The 22,787-nt window shown below is 33.0% G+C and overlaps 1 protein-coding gene and 1 pseudogene across 2 annotated transcripts in view; one reads left to right on the top strand and one right to left on the bottom strand.

The window, feature by feature from the left end:
- Positions 1–22,787, top strand: part of LOC132731818 (claudin-1-like) — a 37,199-nt gene that overhangs the window by 3,268 nt on the left and 11,144 nt on the right. The window contains exon 2 of one of the 2 annotated variants that reach the window (XM_060718100.1): positions 1,568–1,714. In XM_060718100.1, the coding sequence (XP_060574083.1) occupies positions 1,568–1,714 (147 nt within the window). Of the gene's footprint in view, positions 1–1,567; positions 1,715–20,021; positions 20,290–22,787 lie in introns of those variants that run through there. The other variant, XM_060718092.1, reaches the window with a different exon arrangement.
- On the bottom strand, positions 6,137–9,863 carry LOC132731833 (solute carrier family 23 member 2-like; annotated as a pseudogene).

Here is a 22,787-nt window from a genome sequence, read left to right on the forward strand (position 1 = left end):
ACCCCTACGTTTCACGCTAAATAATTGCATAATACACAAATATCGCACCAGAGAGGGTCACAAGTTGCGGTAACATACTCTAACAACATTTTATGACCAAGTGACATCTGACCAATTAAAAAGCTGCTGATTAATATCAGTTTAATGCCGAAATTTCTTCAATTCTTAACGTGATTTACTGTCCGTCTGGTATCTGTCGCATATGTCACGTGACTATCGGTAAAATTTGAGGCACTCAGTGGGGGGAAATGGAACGCATTTGCGCACCGCTAGCGGGGTATTTAATTGTTTCCTTTTTGAAGTTTATTATTATTATCATCAGCATTATTATTGTATTATATCAGTGTCACTCTGCCTGTGTATTCGTGTATGAAATTCTGTTAAAATATAAAATAAAATAACAAAAAACTAAGCTTCTGACAGTCTTTTAAAGTCCATGGTAGATGTACAAATAAGAACGGGATATTATATATTTTTTACACCAAATTGATAATGCTTCACATATTTTAATAGAAATAAAAGGTATTACTCGATCATTATGATCTGGCCTTCTTGACTTCTATTATGAATATCATCTATGCACAGCATAGAGATCCAGTTTCTACCGGGATAGACAATAAATTTCATACTTTGTCCCAGATTTATTAGTACTGTGTCCGATTTACTGGCGAACAATTTATTTTCACTGAGAATATATTTTAATATCTTTTTTTTATTTATAGAGAAATAATCATCCTTAGACAATCTAAAATGGTTTAGAAATTTGTCAGGGACACACACCTTACCACAAGTCACATAGGCGTTCACATAAAAAAATGTTGTCTGTTTTTGTTGTTGTTTTAATTGACATTGTTAGAAAACGAGGTTGAATGTAAAGTAAGCCCTTGAATCCGTACAAAAGTCTATCAACTCAACGTAAAATCTATCAGATTAACGGGACAGACAAATTATTTTCACACATTATGGATATTTGAGCAACTACATTTTTAATCAACCCCGTGGTCGTGCGATTTGCCGCTATGCTTAATTATTTATGTTTCATACATTATGTTACGTACATTGGCCGACAATTTCTTAATTTATAAAAAAGGCTAAATGTTGAGATATTCATAAAAGATGTACGTTAGTTGTACGATACATGTATTACGAGAAGTATGGACCAGTATGGACTTGTAATTCACGGATATATGGAACTACCGATTTCCCTCATTGATGCCTCAACAGGGGGCGGAGCGTTATCGATAATCGACAGGTTACGCGAATAGCAGTATAGGTTCCGTTTTAAAACGTTTAAAAACACATTTTTTGGACTAACTGCTTCCAAAATTAAATCACAAATGTGTTTAGAAAAGGTTGATAAATCTACTTAGCAAAAAATCTCATTTTAGGTATTTTCAGTGATAATTGACTCCGTTGTCACCTTAAAACCGTTTAAATATGACCAACATAAAAATAGTTTTATTGAATATTAGATAATATATTCACGGAAAGCGACGGACTTTGCCGAAGTTGAGAAAGCTTTCGTTAGCTGGAATACTTTTTATACTACTTAATTCTTTACTTTCAGCTACAGCATTTTATGCTGCACGCGCTCTCGAGATCCTGGCCATCCTGGCAACCACGGCGGCAATTATTGTCGTCTGCATGAAGATATTTTTCAAGAAGGAGAATAACCGTCTGTTGTACATAGCCGCACCAATTTCTATATTTGCAAGTAAGGCGATATGTGAATCAGATACAGTCAAATTTATGTTTAAAAAGTTTCCAAAATATAGTTCAGTTTAATAACTTAAACAGTCAAAAAGTACGTGTTGTTTTGGAAAACGTCAACAAATTTTTTGTTTAATTTCCCTTATAAACAACAAAAGTGCATTTTTTCATTTGTGACCATTTGTAATACAGAGTTCTTGACCTGCGTCCACTTTGAATAATAGACCAATAGTAGTAGAGACCACGAATACGAATTTTACGACTTTTAAACTTCGAGAACGACTACCATAATTAAGAATTATACGACTACAACAACAACCACGACGACTAAGACTTCAAAGACGACGTCTGTAACTATCACACGACTGCGCATTAAATCAAAGCACAGAAGGCGCTGAATTTGTTTGGGTCTCAGAATGTCAGAAAGGTGAAGGTTGTGAGATTATAAACAATTTTTTTTTATATAGTGCCACCAATGCTTTCCAGCGTTTTAATTGTAGTAAATTGGCTATAAGACTAATTGCAACACTGATATTCAATTCAATGTTTATTTGACTTAAACAATTTTAAAAAGTTGCCTTAACTGGCATTTGAACTCCAGACTTCTCGCTTCCTAAGCGAGCGCGCAAACCCCTCGGCCGCGGTGAAGTTATATGTTAACGGCCTGAAGAAAACCATATCATTCTAAATAAGGGTTTGTAACACTTATTATTTCGAAACCTGTTGTTTAACACAGTTGTAAATAACCATTGAGCTTACTATAAGCATGTATATCTATAAAGAATAAAACAATATTAGAAATCTTCGACCATATTTTGTTTGAAAATTAATGCGCCTGTCATTTGACAATCTTTATGCAGTGATCTCCCCTGAATTTTTCGGCGTTAGTGTACATAAAAAGGGAAGTTACCGCTTCAAAAAAGCGGACTACTTTCGGCATTTGCAATTAACAGCATCAGGGTCTGAAATTTTGCTACCATTATTTATTTTGGCTGACAACCCAAACAAATCAAATACGGCTTCTAAAACTTTTACGACTACAATTCGTTATATACAGGACGACCTCGGCAGCAAGTATTTTGATTTTTCTATGACCATTAGACAGCTACAGCTTACGTGAAGACTTCCTCTAGAGCGGGCAAAATCAGATTATGATTTACTTGTCTGTTTAACCTGAAGGATACAGACAACTGATTCTGTCGTCCCTTGAAGATTAGTAATACAACTTTTAGAATACGAGTACACTTACAACTGCAACTTCTGCTACTACTACAAATTTAACTTTATGGCTAGGACCACGACTAAGACTGTAACCGCTACTGCCACGACATTTAAAAGTACCAGTACAGTTAGAAATTTGACGACATTTACCACCACTGCTATTTCTACTATTTCTACAACTACACCGACGGCTATCAATACGGCTACAGCTACATGGCTGCAACTACATGACTGCGACCGTGACGGCCAATTTTACGATAGTGATGTGTCAGATGCTGATGATGCACTCATAAATTGATGATTTATTGATATTGATGAATAACATTGAAGTGAATCATGATGATGATGATGTACGGATATTAATGATGATTTCTTTTGATGATAATTTTGATGACAACTATGTACTGTTGATTATGATGATTATATAATGATGATTATGATATAATGATGATAATGATGATGAGAAAAAGATGATGATGTTGATGATGATGATTATAATTATGAGATAGTGATGATTATAATGATGAGATAATGATTATAATGATTATGATGAGATAATGATTATAATGATTATAATGATGATGATTAGATAATAATTATAATGATGAGATAATGATGATTATGAGATATTGATGAAAAATTTCGTTGTGAGCTCACTGGTCCAACAATACAACTCTCCGATTTTTTTTTTATTATTTAATTTATTTGGTGCAGGCTTTTGTTCGTGATAATCGGTGCCATTGTTTTTGTTCTGTCAACAAGGGCAGGTAAAGACAATTGGTGGAATTTGGTCGAAACCCTTTGTCCATTTAAAAACTCATGCACATTGGGTTTGAGTATTGTTGCTGGTATACTTCAATTTATTGTGGCTTCCACCCGACTGATCTGCAAGAGCTAGCCTGGCCTTAGATTCAACGAATATTATCCTTTGTAAAATCTTTGCCTTACATTCGGCATATTTCTCAAATTTTGATATCATAATTGTTTTAAATTTTAAACTGTATTTCTTTTTAAAAGGAAGATCGGAAACCAGAGTGTATTGTTTCCAGTTTTTTTTATGTCCCTTTTAAAAGATTTAAAAATTTAAAAAAGGGCGTCGTGGCGGTTTTAATGTTATTGTGTTTCTTTTTTGCAAAGCATGCTGTGTTTATTATATATATTTTCTTTTCTTTCTATTTTTGATCTTTGATGAGAGAGGAATTGTCGCACTTATAGTTGCTTCTTTTATTGCAAGTTATGGAAAGTGTTCTGAAATTATTTCTATTTTGTTACACATGTATCACTAACAATGCCAATCAAGAAATGGCGTTTATGAAAAGTAAAAAATATTTCTTTTGTTTGAATTTTTTGTAAGCTCATTTTGCATTTCTGAAGGACACTATACTTTCTTTTACGTTGTCACCGCCTCATTATGGTTACAATTACAAACAAAATAGTAAATATTTTCAAGTTTTTCACGATACTGCCAGATAGATTAAAAAGTTCAACACGTTTTTGAATTATTATTTCAAAATTATGTTTATGTCGTTACCAAAAACAAATTAGTACATAAGTAGATAGAGGCAATGCTTACTTCAAATGATTAGTAGCTTAAACGCTTTCATTTTCACATAAATTAACATTCGTATTTTAAACCTTTTCAGCTTTACATAACTGAACATCGTATTTTAAACGCTTTCATTTTCACATTACTGAACATTCGTATTTTAAACGCTTTCATTTTCACATTACTGAACATTCGTATTTTAAACGCTTTCATTTTCACATTACTGAACATTCGTATTTTAAACGCTTTCATTTTCACTTTACTGAACATTCATATCTTAACCGCTTTCATTTTCACATTATTGAACATTTGTATCTTAAAAGCTTTCATTTTCAAATTAATGAGTAAGGGATACTTTATTTCAAATAATAATCACATCTGTTGAAATATCTTTAATCTTTGTTTTTTTTTTTAAATTTACAAATTAGTACATTAGTGGATAGAGGCAATGCTTACTTCAAATGATAATTAGATTAAACGCTTTCATTTTCACATAACTGAACATTCGTATTTTAAACGCTTTCATTTTCACATAACTGAACATTCATATTTTAAACGCTTTCATTTTCACATAACTGAACATTCATATCTTGAACGCTTTCATTTTCATTCGTATTTTAAATGCTTTCATTTTCACATTACTGAACATTCACATCATTTGTATCTTAAACGCTTTCATTTTAATATTACTGAGTAAGGGATACTTTATTTCAAACAATAATTACATCTGTTGAAATATCTTTAATCTTTTTTTTAAAAAAATGTTAATTTAGCAAAAATACCATTTATGCTTCATCAGAACAAACTTTTGTTATATCTTTATTGCTTTGGAAGTACCGAGATAGCAGCAACTAAACCCATCCTTACTCATTTTTGTTATTATTGCATTTTTCCTCATATTTTGTTTTTATCATTTATTATTCAATGTTTATTGAATTATAAAGAAAAATATCACCATTACCTTTTATGATGCAAGAATTTGCATTTTTATACAAATTGTCTATACTCAATAAAGTTGTTTATGTATTTTCGAGTTTATTGTGTAATGACCAATCTTAAAGCACGTATAACTATATACTACTGTGCAGATCTAAACAGATATTTGTCAAGGTAGCATTTTATTAAACTCTACTGAACAGCTGCCAAAATGATAAATAAAAGTCAATTTCCACATTTAGTATTCATATCAACAATAAGATTACACTTTTACACAATTTTCATTTAATACCTCTATGGTATTAGATATATAAGGGTGTTTACGCACTTTTATTTATCATGAATAGAGAATCATAAGTTTGCTTCGTGAATACATATAATGTGCTCTCATTTACACCGCCTACAGGGTTTCACCGTATAATAACAAAACTGCCAATTTTACAAAAAATTTTTACCTTTTAAAAAAAAGGGAAAAAAACCCAAACTTAAAAGCATCCATATTTTTAGAAACCCTTTTTCAATTACCATTTTTTAAAACCCCTTTTTGGCACCAAAACCCAAATATAAATTAAAATATTTTAAATTTTTTTCCCAAAAAAGGTTGAATTTTAAAGGGGCAATTAATCCCCAGGTTTTAAACTATAAATTTGTTTTTTTCCCAAGCCGGATTTAAGAGCTTTGTTAGTTTTTAAAATTTCCCCCCTTCCCTTTCCAGGAATGGTTTTACCACCCAAAAAAAAAAATTAAGCCTCCCAAACAAAAAATACTGGTACTCAAAAGAACGGATAATAATTGATCTATGATGTCATTTCCGGTATCGATGACGTCATACTCTGTAATCCACATTGAAAGACTAAGACCGAAGAATAAAGAAACTCCTAGAATAAATAGGTTTTGTGGTGAGTTAAGATCAATATACTGTAGATTTGATAACCCTACAGCCGTAACCATACCGAAAGTTATCATAAACATTCCCCCGATTACAGGTGTTGGGATTAAAGTAAACAGTGCTGCAAACTTTCCAAAACAACCAAGGACTAGCATCATAAGCCCGCCGATTTGGACTACACGTCTACTGCCTACTTTTGTTATACCAATAACGCCTATGTTTTCAGCATAAGAGGTAGTTCCGTTTCCAGATCCCCAAATCCCTGCAAGAACGCATGCAACACCTTCTGTGAAAACTCCTCTGTTCACCGCTTGAATGGCGGAGGAGGAGCACCTGCAAGTCTTGCGCATGCGTAATAATCACCAATGGATTCGATCATGGCAGCTATTACGCCAGCGAGCATTCCAAATACACCAACCACGCTGACTTTTGGTACACCCCACTGCCCTGGATAAGGAAAACGAAACCATTTAGCTTCAGTCAGTACATGAATACTTGTGTCAGTTCGTGCCATATAACCCCATTTGGTTTTATCAGCCGGAAGTACATCGTCAAAATTATAACACTATAAACGACGTCATTGAACAGCGAGAAAAATGCAATTTATCTTTTGTGCAGAAACAGGGGATTTCAACTCGTTTCATATATTGGCTAAATATAGTAATGAGGAACATTGTAAGTAAGGCAATCCACCAATGACCAGACGCCATTTTGGATCCGGCGGGAAAAAGTGAAATACCTGTTAATGTTATGATTGGCACAATGCAAAGAGGGCCTATATACTTCAACATGTACGTTAGTATACCACTTACTCCTGTAAGCACTCGGAACAGCGAGGCCACAATTATAGCTCCTTGTATTTCACGTATCCGTAACATCCACATTTCACGGTGTTTTTCACTTCCTATTTCCGGCAACCCAAGTTGAGTTAAATTTAGATTTGGTCCATACTGGTTCCTAGCTGTTACGTACTCACACTCCTATTGCGGTTGAAGAAGAATTCCTATAGGTGGTACAACGAAAGTAACAGTCCCTCCTTGAACTATTGGTAGTCTAACACCCAAAGTGCTCTGACCAGAGACAAACAAGATGGTCCCTTAAAAGAATTAAAATGATTATGAATGAAAGACAAACAAAACATTTTTGCATATAAATATCAACGTTTTAGCCCCATTATCAGAAAACAGTAAGACAAATATAATGAATTTGCACATATTCATAAATACGAAAGACTTTTAAGGAATTTTAACTTCATAAATTTATTAACAGCTTGAATTCATGATTTTAACTATATAAATTCATGATATAAGTTTTACAAATTCATAATTTTATTTGTAAGAATATCATTTTAACTTTATCAATAACGAATTTAACTTCACGAATTTCTAATTAGAATAGAGGTCAAATCGTTCCATTTAAGTTGTCTTTTAAACTTTTGCAGTTCTTTAGAACCAGGTTCCATCCGAGAAACGAATCATGACTTTCTTTAAAAGATATTGAGTTGTTTTAATGAAGACATGAGGTTCTAACTCGGTAAACTCACGGTGAGGCCTGCACGGTTTTATTGATTTATTAAGTTCGATTGCGAAGTCGCCTTCTTTGAACAAACCAGTATTTGTGTCATATGGAGAAACATGTTCGTGAACTGATTAGGACTCGGACTAATAATCTCTGTACAAGGCCACCGCGCCTCACGGTTTCATTCCACAATGATAGATAGAAACTATGTAGAAAGTAAGTGTTGTATGATGCCAATGTAGATAATAAACTTACCATAAGTTCACTGATGCCGACCACGTCTTTGTCCATACAGATATATTCGGCAAGCATCAATGGAGCTGAAATAATGTCCCCGACAGCTGTCACGTAGTGCTGCAATGAAACGACAAATTTTTGTTGTTGTGAATTTTTTAAGGTGTATTTAATAATGACAAGAATATTGAAAAAAATAAATAAAGAATACACAAATTCAGCCAGTGTCTTATGCTGAATTTTTTTATTAATGATAAACAAGACAACACGACAAGATTTTGACTTGGCGTGCAAGGACACCATTTTTACGTTTTCGATCATTCTCTTCTTCGCCACAGCATACATTGTACATGCATGGTAAAAGTCAGACAATATATTTCGCAGTAATGAGGCAACACATTAAGTTATTCAATAATACAGCATTGGATGACATAATAGATTATAATGAATATGTTCATCAAAATTCAGTGGTGCGATTTTCCTTTTCATCTCAAACGTTTTTTTCCACTCAACATAAAATTTATTTAACAATAATCAGTCCGAGCATGCCAGTTTTTTCTTAATTTCAATTCTTTTTGATTATGAAATTTTATATTTAGAGTCAGCAACATCGCTAACAATATATTTTATGGTGGCTGATTTGGAACATTGTGCGTTGCGTTGTCGATAGCGACCACGCAACCTATATCGTTTTCGCCTTTTCGTCTTGACGCTAGCGACAACCCGACAAAGCCCCAAACGGCGCGTTGTCGCGCTGCCGTCCTGTCACTAGCGAAGTGCGCCGAACGTCGCGTTGTTGTGCGGTGCGTTGACGCGATGTCGCCCTGTCGTTTGGCTTATATGCCAATCCTTTGATTCGAACCGAGCGACAATGTGACATCACGACAACACGCTGCACGAAAACGCGCCGTTTGGCGTACATTGTTAGCGACAGGACGAATAGACGAAAATCCAACAACGCGCCGTTCGGCGCTTTGCCCTGTTGTCTTTTGCGCCAACACGACGCACAAAAGCGTTCCAAATCAGCCACCATAATATTTGCTGTACATGAATAATGTATAAATCATATCGACCTTACCAAATAGAACATGTGCACTTTTAGCTTGGGTAACCGATTCGCAAAATAATCACCTGAAATCCAAGCAGAATGCATAAATGCCACGGTGAATTATCTTCAACTGAGTATAAAACTCAAATATAACCCTGTTGCCGCTTAACTTTTATTACATTTATTGTCTTCCTTAATCCTTCCTTTTCATTTTTCTCTCCCTTGCCTTCTATTGCTTCTCCCACTTCCTGTTCCAGATCTCTGCCACCGGAAGTGTTTTTCCTTCATCAATACCATAGTCTAATGCTTCATCTTCGAGTTTCTCAAAATCGGATGTGACTTCTCTATCCAATTATTACTTGTTTCTCCTGATATCATGTGCCCATGGATTTCTTCAGCACATATGAAGCTAAGATGAAATTTTGACTGACGATTCCTTGTTCAAATCTGAATTAATATTTCAGTAAGGGTTTGTTTGAATGTTAAGCATCGTTTGGTGGTAAAATTGTAAACGGCACTTCTTCACAGGTACGACGGAAAGTATATCTCGGCGAAAACTGTAAAAAAATTCGATACCAAAATGGATAATTATAGAGGAATATGAGCTGGAGAGTAGAATTCGATTTCGATTTTCTTAAAAAGGACTTTGAACTTTACATAAATTTTTAAATAGTTGAAATATTACAATACAATGTGACTGACCTATCTTCCCTTTCACTTATGGTGTTACAGTGCACATCTGGATCAATTTTGAGATCCATATGGGATCCACCTGACCCTGCATCCCCTCCCCGTGAATTCCTTTTTTTTTTGTAAAAATATGGATACTTTAAAAAAAAGCACGCACACACACGCACGCTTGCACATATTTAGTGTGTTGTATGGCCGCCTTTTATTTTATTATCCGAAAATGCGAATGTACGAAGACCTGTGCGACATGGCGTAACTCAGCAGGTGCAATTTTTTCGAAAACAATGTTAATGACGTCACCAACTATCATTACACTTTAGGGGATGCAGGAGGAATGTTGATTGTCAAACGTTTTTAGACAAACACAGCTTTCACATTTATTTATGAAATGATTTACTTTCAATGTAATTTACACGAAAAAAACAATATTGTAAACAGTAGAAAGAAACAACATCGTTTATGTTTGATAACCGTATTTTACCAGGGACTAACCAAGTAGTGTACGTGCGCTGACAGATCATCTAGTTGGTCGTTGGGATACTTTAATATTTAAGTGATTTAAAACGAGACAAAAATGTTATTTGACAAAATAGGACTCACTCTATTAGGATTAGCTTTAATCTCAAATATTATATGAGTAGCAATTCCATATTGGTTTTATTTATCTTTAACCGTGCAAGTTGTAACTAGGTCTGGTTATTTTGGACTATGGAAGTTTTGTGCAAATGCGCCAGCGGACAAAAACGGTACCTCCGTTACAACATGCGTGAGCTTCCACAACAACGGCGATTTAACTGTGCGTAAGTAAAATTTAACTTAATACCATATTTTCATTATATTATATAAATCTACTAATCTACTAATTCTGTAAGTTCCATGTTATTTTTAATATAGATTCTACAATAAATAATTTTATTTGGACATCGACATAAAAAATACAATTTATTATTGTTCTTGCGCAACTTACTTTAAACGGACCTTTTCATTCGAGTGCGATGATAACGGATATATAGGGTTTGGCGTGTGTAAAGGGGTCCCTACTTTGTGTTTAGATATTGTCATCACCACTTAAAAAGATGTTAAAATGAACATCATCAAAAAGGTTGGAGTTAAATATTTTTCATTAAATTTGTTTGCACATGTATCACTCAGTCAAGAAAATAGATTTTAGTTCACTTCATTAAAATAACTTCTTTTTTATAGTCAAATTCATATCTAATTTTAAAAAAAATGAATGTATGCCGAGTATGTGGCGAATTCTTCTCCATTGAAACCGCAATCTAGACCATCTACCAAGTTTTTTTTTAAAAATCAGCCTTGTGATAAAAAGCCCCTTTTCAAGGGATAGCGACTCTGTGGTATTATTTAGTTTAAGCAATAAAATTTAGACTTTAGACTTGAACTTTGACATTTGATGACCCTAATTTTGACCAGATGACCTAATTATTTGTAAACCGAGCTAATAGTAAAACTTTGAAAAACATTTGGACTTTTAGCACAATTTTAGATTGGCCTATAACGTTTTACCCAGTGACCTTCTTTTTGTAATGAGAGATACAACATTAAAATTTCTACTAAATGCACAGTACAAAGTATATATTTTAACTTTGATATCAGTTGACCAGTATTTCAGCGTTATGCCTGAATTTCATTCAGAGTTATTAATATATGTATAGTGAGTCCTCTTGTTATTTTAGGGTGTTTTTTATTTACATAGATGGCCGGTATTGGGTCATCATGACCCTCTTATCTTTATATGCGTATAGTGAGTACATCAGCAAAAAATACATATTACATTGTTCTTCGTTATACTTGCTGAAATATTACATTGACCCCGGAATTTACTAAAGTTTGATCTAATAGAGCAGTTTATAATACGGCGGCATAGCATATTTTTCACAAATTCAATATTGTTTCAAAAATGCAATCTTGTTTGTTTGTTTTACTCACGACGTTGAAGCCAATAACATAAATGTTATGTCCTAAACAACTCAAGAATGTATGTACATGTACTAGCCAACAATTTTATCATGTTAATGAGTGTAAAAAATTCAAACATAAATACATATTTTGAGCAGTTGCATTCACAGAATGACGGAAGTGTAATTAAGGTGTTTCATTCGTCATACATCTCGTGCCTTCTCGGTATATTTCGCCATTATTCTTGCGTTGTTAGATAAAAAAGCGTTTAAATATGACCAACATAAAAATAATTCTATTGAACATTTGCTAATATTTACGGAAAGGAATTTGAACAAGCTTTCGGTTGACAAAATACTTTTTATACTACTTATTTACTTTACTTTAAGCTGCACGTGCTCTCGAGATCCTGGCCATCCTGGCAACCACGGCGGCAATAGTTGTCGTCTGCTTGAAGATATTTTTCAAGAAGGAGAATAACCATATGTTGTACATAGCCGCACTCATTCTTTATTTGTAAGTAAGGCGATATGTGACTCAGTTACAGTCAAATTTATGTTTAAAAGGTTTACAGTAAAACTTCCTAAAATATAGTTCAGTTTTATAACTTAAACAGTCAAATAGTACGTGCAATATTGAAAAACGTCTACAAATATCGTGTTTAATTTCCCTTATAAACAAAAAAGTGCATTTTTATTTTTCTGTCTGAACTGAGACCATTTGTAATACAGCGTTCTTGACCTGCTTCCACTTTGAATAATAGGCCAATAGTATTGGAGACCCCCCCCCCCCACTTTTAACAAACAAAAGTACTTCAGTCAGAAAGCATTGTAGGAACACATTTGTCTCGGAGCACATTTGTCTTACATAAGACAGATGCGGTCACATTTGTAACCACGTGAGACAAATGGGACCTCAAATGTTTACCAAAAAAAAACTAATTTGTGTGGACAATGTGCTCAGATCTCAAGTGTAATCATCAATAGGTTTGCTAATGCTTTTTTCATGAAATCTTAAACCTGTTTTCGTGAACTCTTAAACCTGAATCCTTCTATTAATACTGATATCTCTTATTCAAGAAATTTGATTGGCTGAACCTGAAGGCGTACACTGAAACGTACGCACGTAATTGTATCGCGTGGCAGTGAAGCAGTTTGTCTCATAAACGTCTCACAAACGCAGTGAAACAGTTTGTCTCACAAACGCAGTAACACAGTTTGTCTCACAAACGCGGTGATCAAGCCCCATTAGGGGTCACTCTCATGATGCCTTATATGACCCTTAGACTGGTTAGCTCCAGGGAGTGGTTGAAATAAGCTACAAGTATTTTTCCTAATCAAGTGCATATAGTACAATATTAAAACTAAACCAGACTGGACTGAACATTTGCACGAAAAACCATAGCGTCATGAAATTTTGAAACTGACGCATTTCCATAGCGAATATTAATATTGCTTATGAGTTCTTTGGATTTGTAAAAAGGATTTTTCTTAGAAGACAATAGTGCTAACCAGTTACAAAGAGAAACTCGATAGTATAACCTTTGCTTTTTAAAGCATTAGTAATTACAGTAGTTTTCGTATAATTATGTGCTTAAGTCTCGTTGCCTATTTTCTGATCTTTTATGGACTCTAAAACATCATAAATACCGAAAGCTATTAGCTTTTACCACCAGTGTAGAACCAGATCTGCTTGCATTTCTTTGTACATAGTCAGACCAACTCTATTCTGTAACTCTGTTGTTATTTCAATTTGTGTATGTTGCTTTTGTAATCCTTTAAAATTTGAATGGACTGTTCTTGATTAAAAGAAATGCAAAGCCATTACATAAATTTAGCAGGTTTAAAGTCAGACTTTCGAGTTCCAAATTATACTAGTAATCTCTCTTGACCGTTTTGTATTTCAGTACCATATACTTGTTATCGCAGCAGACGGACAAGTTAACGCGGAGGAGGACACTATTCAAGCTAGTGTTGATGCATCAAACTACCCACTCTCAATTATTTGCGTCGGTGTTGGAGACGGGCCATGGGGAATGATGAAAGAATTTGATACGAGATTGCCGAAAAGAACTTTTGATAATTTTCAGTTTTTAGATTTTCATGACGTAATAAGTCACGCGCGAAACAGACAAACAGCGTTTGCACTGCACGCGCTTATGGAAATTCCTGACCAGTATCATGCCATACAAGAATTAGGGCTACTTGAACGTCTGCAAGAAGACGACGAAGCGTGATCGTGATGACGACTGATCTTAATTTTCGGAGGTGTGTTCAGATATCGGCTCAAAAATATTTGAAATAACATTATGAAATATCTCAAGGAAGAATGTGTACATAAATGAATTTGAGAAAGTGTGAAACTTAGAAAGTGATATTATATAGGGGGTATTTTTGGATATTATCATTGATATTGGCGATTTGATAGAATTTCAAGATCATGTGGTATTTTCTTTGGAACATACAAAATAGTAATCAAAATTAATAGATCTTTTACATTTTGGAAATAATAAAAGACATCTATAATAATTATGATGTTATAATTGTTATTTTTGTATGGTCACAAATGTAATATCGTGATTATTAATAGCAACGGATATATACAATCATTTATAATCCATTTGTGTAACGCATGATCAACACCACACTTGTGTATTGTGTCCCTTATTATGTTATCGCTATTAGCGAAGACCCCCTCTTTAGGTATCTGTTCACAATTAGTAAAAATTTGACACTGGTTATATTACCATGTTGATCATGTTGAGCATAATTGTTTTATTATACAATAATTGCAATATCTATTTTAATATATTTTTTTTACATATTTTATGAATATTGTTTTCTTTTTTCTTTCTTTTTTATGTGCTATTTTAATACTGAATTTTTACGTTTTCTACTTTTTTTTATTAAAATTGTAAGCTCTCATTGTCTATTTTTCTGAACTCTAATGGGCTCTAAAACATCATAAATACTTTAACCGAAAGTCAAAATGTTACGTATCGAACCAAGCCCGCTATCAGACCAAACTCTATACTGTTGTTATTTCAATTTGTGTTTAGTGTTATTGAAATCATTTAGACTTTAAATGTACTGTTCTAAATAAAAGGCAGTTCAAAGCCATTACACAAGTTCAGCAGTATTTAAGTTTCCCAATTATACTAGAGTAATCTTTATTGACCTTTTTGTATTTCAGTACCATATACTTGTAATCGCAGCAGACGGACAAGTTAACGCGGAGGAGGATACCATTCAAGCTATTGTTGATGCATCAAACTACCCACTCTCAATTATTTGCGTCGGTGTTGGAGACGGGCCATGGGGAATGATGAAAGAATTTGATACGAGACTGCCCAAAAGAACTTTTGATAATTTTCAGTTTTTAGATTTTCATGACGTAGTAAGTCACGCGTGAATCTGACAAACAGCGTTTGCACTGCACGCGCTTATGGAAATTCCTGACTAGTATCATGCCATACAAGAATTAGGGCTACTTGAACGTCTGCAAGAGGACGACGAAGCGTGATCGTGATGACGACTGATCTTAATTTTCGGAGGTGTTCAGATATCGGCTCAAAAATATTTGAAATAACATTATGAAATATCTCAAGGAAGAATGTGCATATAAATGAATTTGAGAAAGTGTGAAACTTAGAAAGTGAAATTATGTTAGTACTTAACTAGTGCTAAACTTATATATGAATTATTATATAATCGGGTTATTATTTCAGGACGGACAAATGCAGTACGTTTTAGGTACTTTGTTTGTTTAAAACGCATATTACAATATTGTTACTGTTCATTGTGATAATTAAAGGTGAATTAATGTGTACATTCGACTTCTTAAAAATTCACCCTTTGACCCCTTAATCCTCTAAATATTTTAATTGAACTCTATTTGATTAGCAGACTTATTATACATTGTATTTTATTTCCTGCAGTTGTTTATGTTTTAATATGTTTATTAATTCTAAAGATCTTATTTTTGACATGCATGTACTTACAAAACTTGTAGTACACCATGTTTTGCTCACTTTAAAAATGACATAGTTTTTCCCGCCGTAATATTCTTGACGACGGCAATTTCCCGGTAACCTCAATACGCGTTTCTTTTACATGTAAATGAATACTTATTTTTTATATACTAGTATTCATGTGATGTGTAGATTTTTTGTTAGTTATATTATCCCCAAGTCTTTGTCAGTGATAGTGGCTCAGTTTATAATAAAGATATTTATATACAACTGTTAACAATGTATTTTCATATAGATATTTTGCCATTTCCTCTTTTGCTCTATTTACAGCAGTTCGCCTTTGAGGCCTTAATCATGTTATAAATTTCTTTTTGAAATCCGTAATGATTACCTCCCTTGGTTGTTTGTACGTGGATTATTATGCAACTTGGTTTTCAATTTTGAAAATCCTGGACATTAGATTGGCGAATGGCGGGTGGTTGAGTGGTCTGTGGGTGTTACCACTTGATTAATAGAGTTAAGAACAACAAGGATTTGTAATTAAATTTGATATATATTAACCTTTTGGACTTTCGAAGGTCAAGGTTGTTGTTACTAAAAATAGAAAAATGGTTTCCCTAAGAACTATGAAAACTATAAGGATAACAGAAACAAGTTTGCTTCATGCGGGAGGTTTTTTGCAGCTGTTGATGATTTTGTTATTACGAAAATATTTGGAGATATAAAAGGCACCAGAGATTTTTTAAAAAGGGGATAAAGTATGTTAATCAAACAATTTTAAGTCCCAGATTTACAATAAAAATAAATATATCATTTGATTGAAATAAACAATATATACTGCTGCATGCCTCCAACCACAATATGGAAAGAATATCAAACTTGAGAAAAAGTTGTGCCATTTTCGCCATTTGCGCCAAAAAATCTCCGTTGCGCAATTCAGTCATACCAGTTCAAAAGTGAAAGGAGCAGCAAATTTTCGGTTCAGCGTTCACTTGGTCATATAATAGTGCACGTTGATATTATTGCTATAATGTTTACTGTTACTATTTTCTGGAACATGAAATAGTAAAATGTTGTTCAGAAAACAATTATCGATTTATACAGTTTAGTTCACCATTGCTCGTAGTGTTAATTAAGTAATGTATATGATATTTTCCGATTTTTCCTTGTACCTTTTTCTTCACTTCGATGTTTATTATTCGTTAAATAGTTAAGTCGTATTTTGGGGCACAGCATGCGCGTAACAATTTTTGTAGACTGATTTTAATGATTTTCGGCTTAAAATGCGATGTATTTGTTTCAAAATGGATGCCACCAGCAAACATTCTCAACAGTCAACACTGATGACCTCTTCAATAATGATATACATTTAGACAATGTTCCTTTTCAAAATTGGACGAATATAGCTTATGCAAGCTGTATACGTTGTCAACATACGAATATAGCTCACCGTAGGCTGTAAACGTATATAGCGTATACCAACGTATTCAACACACGCGTCGGTTGCTGTATACTGTATACATTTTCTTCAAATCTTTATCAAAACAATATCACTTGATATATATTTCTAAAATATTGCTTCAAAAGAATTTTTTGATAATGTTCTAAATGATTTAGTAAGAACATTAATCGAATCAATAATAGTATTTTCTTCAAGAACATCTTATGATCTACTTTATAAAGATATGTAATATTGGATCATGTATCTCACACTTGCCATCAGCATCCATATTTAATCATTTCGTAGTTAGTTTTCATGTCTGATTCTAAATACTGTCATTGTAATTATTTATTGTATTACAGACCTTGAACAAGAAAAGCATTGATGCAAAGCATCAAAGGGCGTCCAAGCAAGAAATGCAGAAAGTGAAGATGAACTAGTAGACATATGATGACAAGATATTCTTATAAACTTTTCAATGGTTAATTGGTTTTTACCAGAATTGTATATCACTTATGAATGAGCGGACGAAAAACATTGTTCATTATGAACTTTGGTGGGCATGCTAGATATTAGAATATTACTTTTTACTTTTTTTCTCCACAGGAACTTGAAATTTTATCAATATTAACAATAATATCCAAAATATACGGGTCAATGATATTCAAAATATACTCTCCATATGGTATAAGTTTATTTATATTATATAGGGGTATTTTTGGATATTATCATTGATATTGGTGATTTGATAGAATTTCAAGATCATGTGGTATTTTCTTTGGAACATACAAAATAGTAATCAAAATTAATATATCTTTTACAGTTTGGAAATAATGAAATACATATATAATATTATGTTATAGTTGTTATTTTTGTATGGTCATAAATGTAATATCGTGATTATTAATAGCAACGGATATACACAAACATTTATAATCCATTTGTGTAACGCATGATCAACACCACACTTGTGTATTGTCCGCTATTAGCGAAGACCCCCTTATTTGTTCACAATTAGTAAAAATATGACACTGGTTATATTACCATGTTGATCATGTTGAGCATAATTGTTTTATTATACAATAATTGCAAAATCTATTTTAATATATATTTTTTTCACATATTTTATGAATATTGTTTTCTTTTTTTCTTTTTATATGTGCTATTTTAATACTGAGTTTTTACGTTTTCTACTTTTTTTTATTAAAATTGTAAAATAAATTTTAAGAATTCAATTTTCACATTGACCGACGATTATAAGTAAAAAATTAACTAGAAAAAGCCAGTAAATTATGGTTAATCTTTCAATATATTATATTGTTTATTCTTAAACCTTGTACATGTACATTTGTATTTTTCTTTATCATTTTTAAAATATCAATCAATTGAATAATTCATAAAATCTAATTTGTAAGGGTATGAGATAAAATTGTAGAATTCACATGCTGATAAAAATGAGAATACGAATATACATTTGTAAGCAATCGAAAAAAGTCCGTTAAAATGGGTGGGGCTTATTTTTGATATCAGGTTTCTGACCTAATATCAAATATAATTATCATGCTAGTGTTATCGGGCAGTTACCATAGCAGTTGCATGATAAATGGTGGAAAAGTCCTACTAACATGAATTTTGGAGCACCGCACAACACAGAATTCTAACACCGCATTTTTATTCTGTTAGACTGATGATTACTGGCATGGTTTTCTTTTGCGCCATACTTTATAAGTAACTGTAGACTTACAGTTATGTTTTATTTGATGGAGGACTGTTTGTTCACTTTCTCTTTTATTAATTAAATATTATTTTATGGAAGACTTGAAGGTCGAATGTCTTATATTTCTTTCGAAATTCATTACTCTTATTTTTGAAAAAAAAATCTTATGAGTAAATTTTCTTATAGAAATAGGTTTGATAAAAATGAAATTGGTATTCGTAAGGGTTGATAGTGAACTGTTAAATATGAAGGCCGAAATTTGTTGATTAATTTATCCAAATTTCAATTTCATCAGTGTAAGAAAAACATTTTTTCAACAAAAGTATGATAGAAACATGTATTATATGAATAAATAGTTCAAGAACTGATATTCTTATTTGAAAAGCCAATGTTAAACTATTTCACTGTAAAACACTAAGAAAAGTTTTTGTTAAAACAGATTGAGCTCTACTGCAGTCAACTTGAGTCGGCATGCACTCTATCCCCTCAAGCAGATGATGCAGTTTAAGTCTCATCATTTTTATGATGACATTTTATTAATATATAGATTTCCCCTTAGATAATGTCGTTCAGGAAAACACTGAAAAATATTACCTTCTTCAGGTCACGTGACTTCCTTCGTCGAAACAGTGTATAGTGCACATCCGGATCAACACCAGTACCTGCACCCCCCACCGGCCTGGAATTTTTTTCCGTTTTTCGGGAAAAGTATGGATACTTAAAAAGCACAGTCACGCGCGCGCCAACACACATATTTTGTTGTACTGTCGCCTTTCTTTTATTTTTCCGAAAATTCGAAAGGACGAAGGTACGACATGGCGTAACTCAGCGACCTGCGATTTTTCGAAAATAAAGTTTATGACGTCACCCACTTACATTATTCTTTCGGGGATGCTATATTAACTTCGTTGACTGTCAAACGTTTTTTTTAGACACAAACAGCTTTCACATTTAATTTATATATGCGGTGATTTACTTTCAATGTAATTTACATAAAAAAACAACCTTAATTTGTTAATATTGTAAATAGTACAAAGAAACAGTATCGTTTTTGTTTGATAACCGTATTTACCTTTAATCTCAACATGGACTTACCAAGTAGTGTGAGTGACACTGACAGGTCCTGTATAGATTTAGGTGGTCATTAGTGTTGAGCGTTGAGAGACGACGTCTTTTGTTCTCTTGAATAAAACATTAAGTGAAAATTAAATTACGAGACAAAAATGTTATTTGACAAAATAGGACTCGCTCTTTTAGGATTAGCTTTAATCTCAAATATTATAGGCGTGGCAATTCCATATTGGTTTTATTTCTCTTTAACCGTGAAAGGTGAAACTGGGACTGCTAGTTTTGGACTATGGAAGACATGTGGGACTGCAACAGAGGGCAAAGGCGGTGCCTCCGTTTCGACATGCATGAGCTTCGACACCATCGACGGGTTTACTGTGCGTAAGTAAAATTTAATTTCATACCTTAATTTTCATGCTATTATACAAATCTGCTTGGTTCTATGTTATTTTTTTTTTAAATGTACAGTAAGTATTTTTATTTGGACATCGAAATCAAACATACAATTTTATGTATTGTTGTTGTGCAACTAAGTTTAAACGGACCTATTCATTCGGCTACGATGAATAATGGATATAAAGGGTTAGGCGTGTGTATGGAGGGGCTCTCCTTTGTGTTTAGATATTGATAAGGGTGTTATCACCACTAGCATGTTTGCTAAGCCTTTAAAATCAATGTCCTTTGTATGAACTGGACAAAGTAAACTAATAAAGTAATTTTACCATGTGTTAGGAGTGTACCATTAAAACACGGGGTCATATGATGCCCGCGCATCCTCAAAATTCTGATACCGCGAACAATTTTTCAACCGGTATTTCGTACAAAAGCGAGTCACGTAAAAAAACAGAATAAATTTGATTTCTTTTTATAGAAGATGTTCTTCTAATTTTAATATTACAAATGTCTTGACACAACTCTTCACTTTCTCGTCAGTATTTCGCGTTGAATGCGATTTGGATTATGTATACTGCGTACGCCCGGCGTTGAATTGTTACAGAAATTGAGATTAAAATTTCAGACGAGTGGAAGATAGTTTATTGTATCTATTTTGTACAAAAAATGTCTTAAAACTCACTATTTACAGAAAATAAAGCAGTATAGTAATTAAGTGTTTAATAATACGATGGCAAAGCATATTTTTCACAAATTCAATCTTGTATCACAAATGTAATCTTGTTTGATTGTGGGTTTTCCCTTATCAGTTGACTCACTGCGTTGAAGGGATTATTGAAGCCGATGTCCCTAACGACACAATAATGTATGTACGCAGGGGGTCGAACGTATTGCGGTGCGATACTCATTTAAGCGAGGTGATTTCATGCGATACGCCCTAATGGCGGATTTACCCGTGTAAACACACGTCAGAGTGAGTGTTTTTTTATTAAGCATTTCATAAATCTTCGATTACAATTGCATATTTTGTATTGAGGATGTGAAGATAGGACCGACACACATTTCATCAAAACTAAAGAGGCCTAAATTCATAATTAAAAAAGTTATTGAAGGTAAACTGACGGCAACTAAGTTTGGGTCGGTGAATAAAATCGCTTAATGCAAGCTTATATTAATATAGTTAATTTCTTTTTCTTCTTTATTCTATAAGAGTAATCATAATTGAGTTGCATAGCAAGTACCTTTGTGCTCTGATATACATAGACGCTTACTGGTCAACATATTCAAGTGTATGCTGGATTTTGGTGCGATAAAATAACTGTACGCTGTTAAAGGTTCGATATTTTTCATTATCACATCTGCTGTACATGTTTTCCATGATTATACTAAGATATCTACCATATATGTGCCCATTTCCGGAATTCTGAAATCTTCTTCTTTCCTTAAAGATTTACTTGAAATAAAAGTTTTGTATAACCATCTATATAAGTGTTTGAACTTAATTTGAATAATTAATTATAATTGTCCTGTGATAATTAGGAGTTGGAAAAAAGTAACCTATAACTAAGATCTTAGATAAAAAGTAGGAATTTGACCAAAATATGTAAGAATGAATTTAAGAAACCAATTAAGAAATCTTGTATAAATTAACTCACTTTCAAAGCAGAACATTTCAGAAAAAATAGCAGTCACGTGATAATTTCAGGGCTGTCTTACTTCAGGAGGCTCTAAGATCATTTGTACATGCTGCTGTCAAACTGATTTTTTTTCCAATTTATAAATATTATATAAATATAATTGAACATTTCAAACAGTACATTTCACTGCTGTTCTAGAGATAGAGACTGAGAACCAGGTGGTAAAAATCTTTAGGTGGTAAAATTCTTTTCTAAAATGTTGCTTAGAACAGGCTATTTTTGTAGTGCAAATAATTGTGGCCTGTCAGGAAAAACTACAATTTCAAAATTCAGTCAGTCATTGGACATCAAACAGCTCAGTGTCTTTCTTAGGAACAGCTGGTGCTCACATGTGTTAATACACAGTTGTAAATGTTGCAGAGCAATTAAAACATTACAAATTGATTAACAAACAAAACTACTGCCAGATAGGTAAAGTACCACAAGTACAAATGTTGACACATGTGCAAATAAACAAAAAGCTATTAAATATATAATATTAGATTGAGTCACACTGCTTATGGAGAAGTATATAAATAACACATGGGTTTGTGGGTTACAGTTAAATATCATCCCAAGGAAAATACTGTTAGCCAAGGTGTTAGCCGAGGGAATCAGTATTTTTAGGAGAGTTGATATTTTAACTGTTACTCACAAACGCTTGTGTGTTATTTATTTTATTTCCCGAACAGATACTGTAATCTATAATACTTTTATTTACATAATAAAGCACTTTTATACTATTAAAAAGTGTTGTTGGCCTGTAACAGTACAAATCTCTTGGTACACTTGGTTTAACAATAAGAGTAA

Source organism: Ruditapes philippinarum, unplaced genomic scaffold (assembly GCF_026571515.1).
Source record: "Ruditapes philippinarum isolate M1 unplaced genomic scaffold, ASM2657151v2 ctg6004_1_1_1_1, whole genome shotgun sequence".
NCBI classification, from domain to species: domain Eukaryota; kingdom Metazoa; phylum Mollusca; class Bivalvia; order Venerida; family Veneridae; genus Ruditapes; species Ruditapes philippinarum.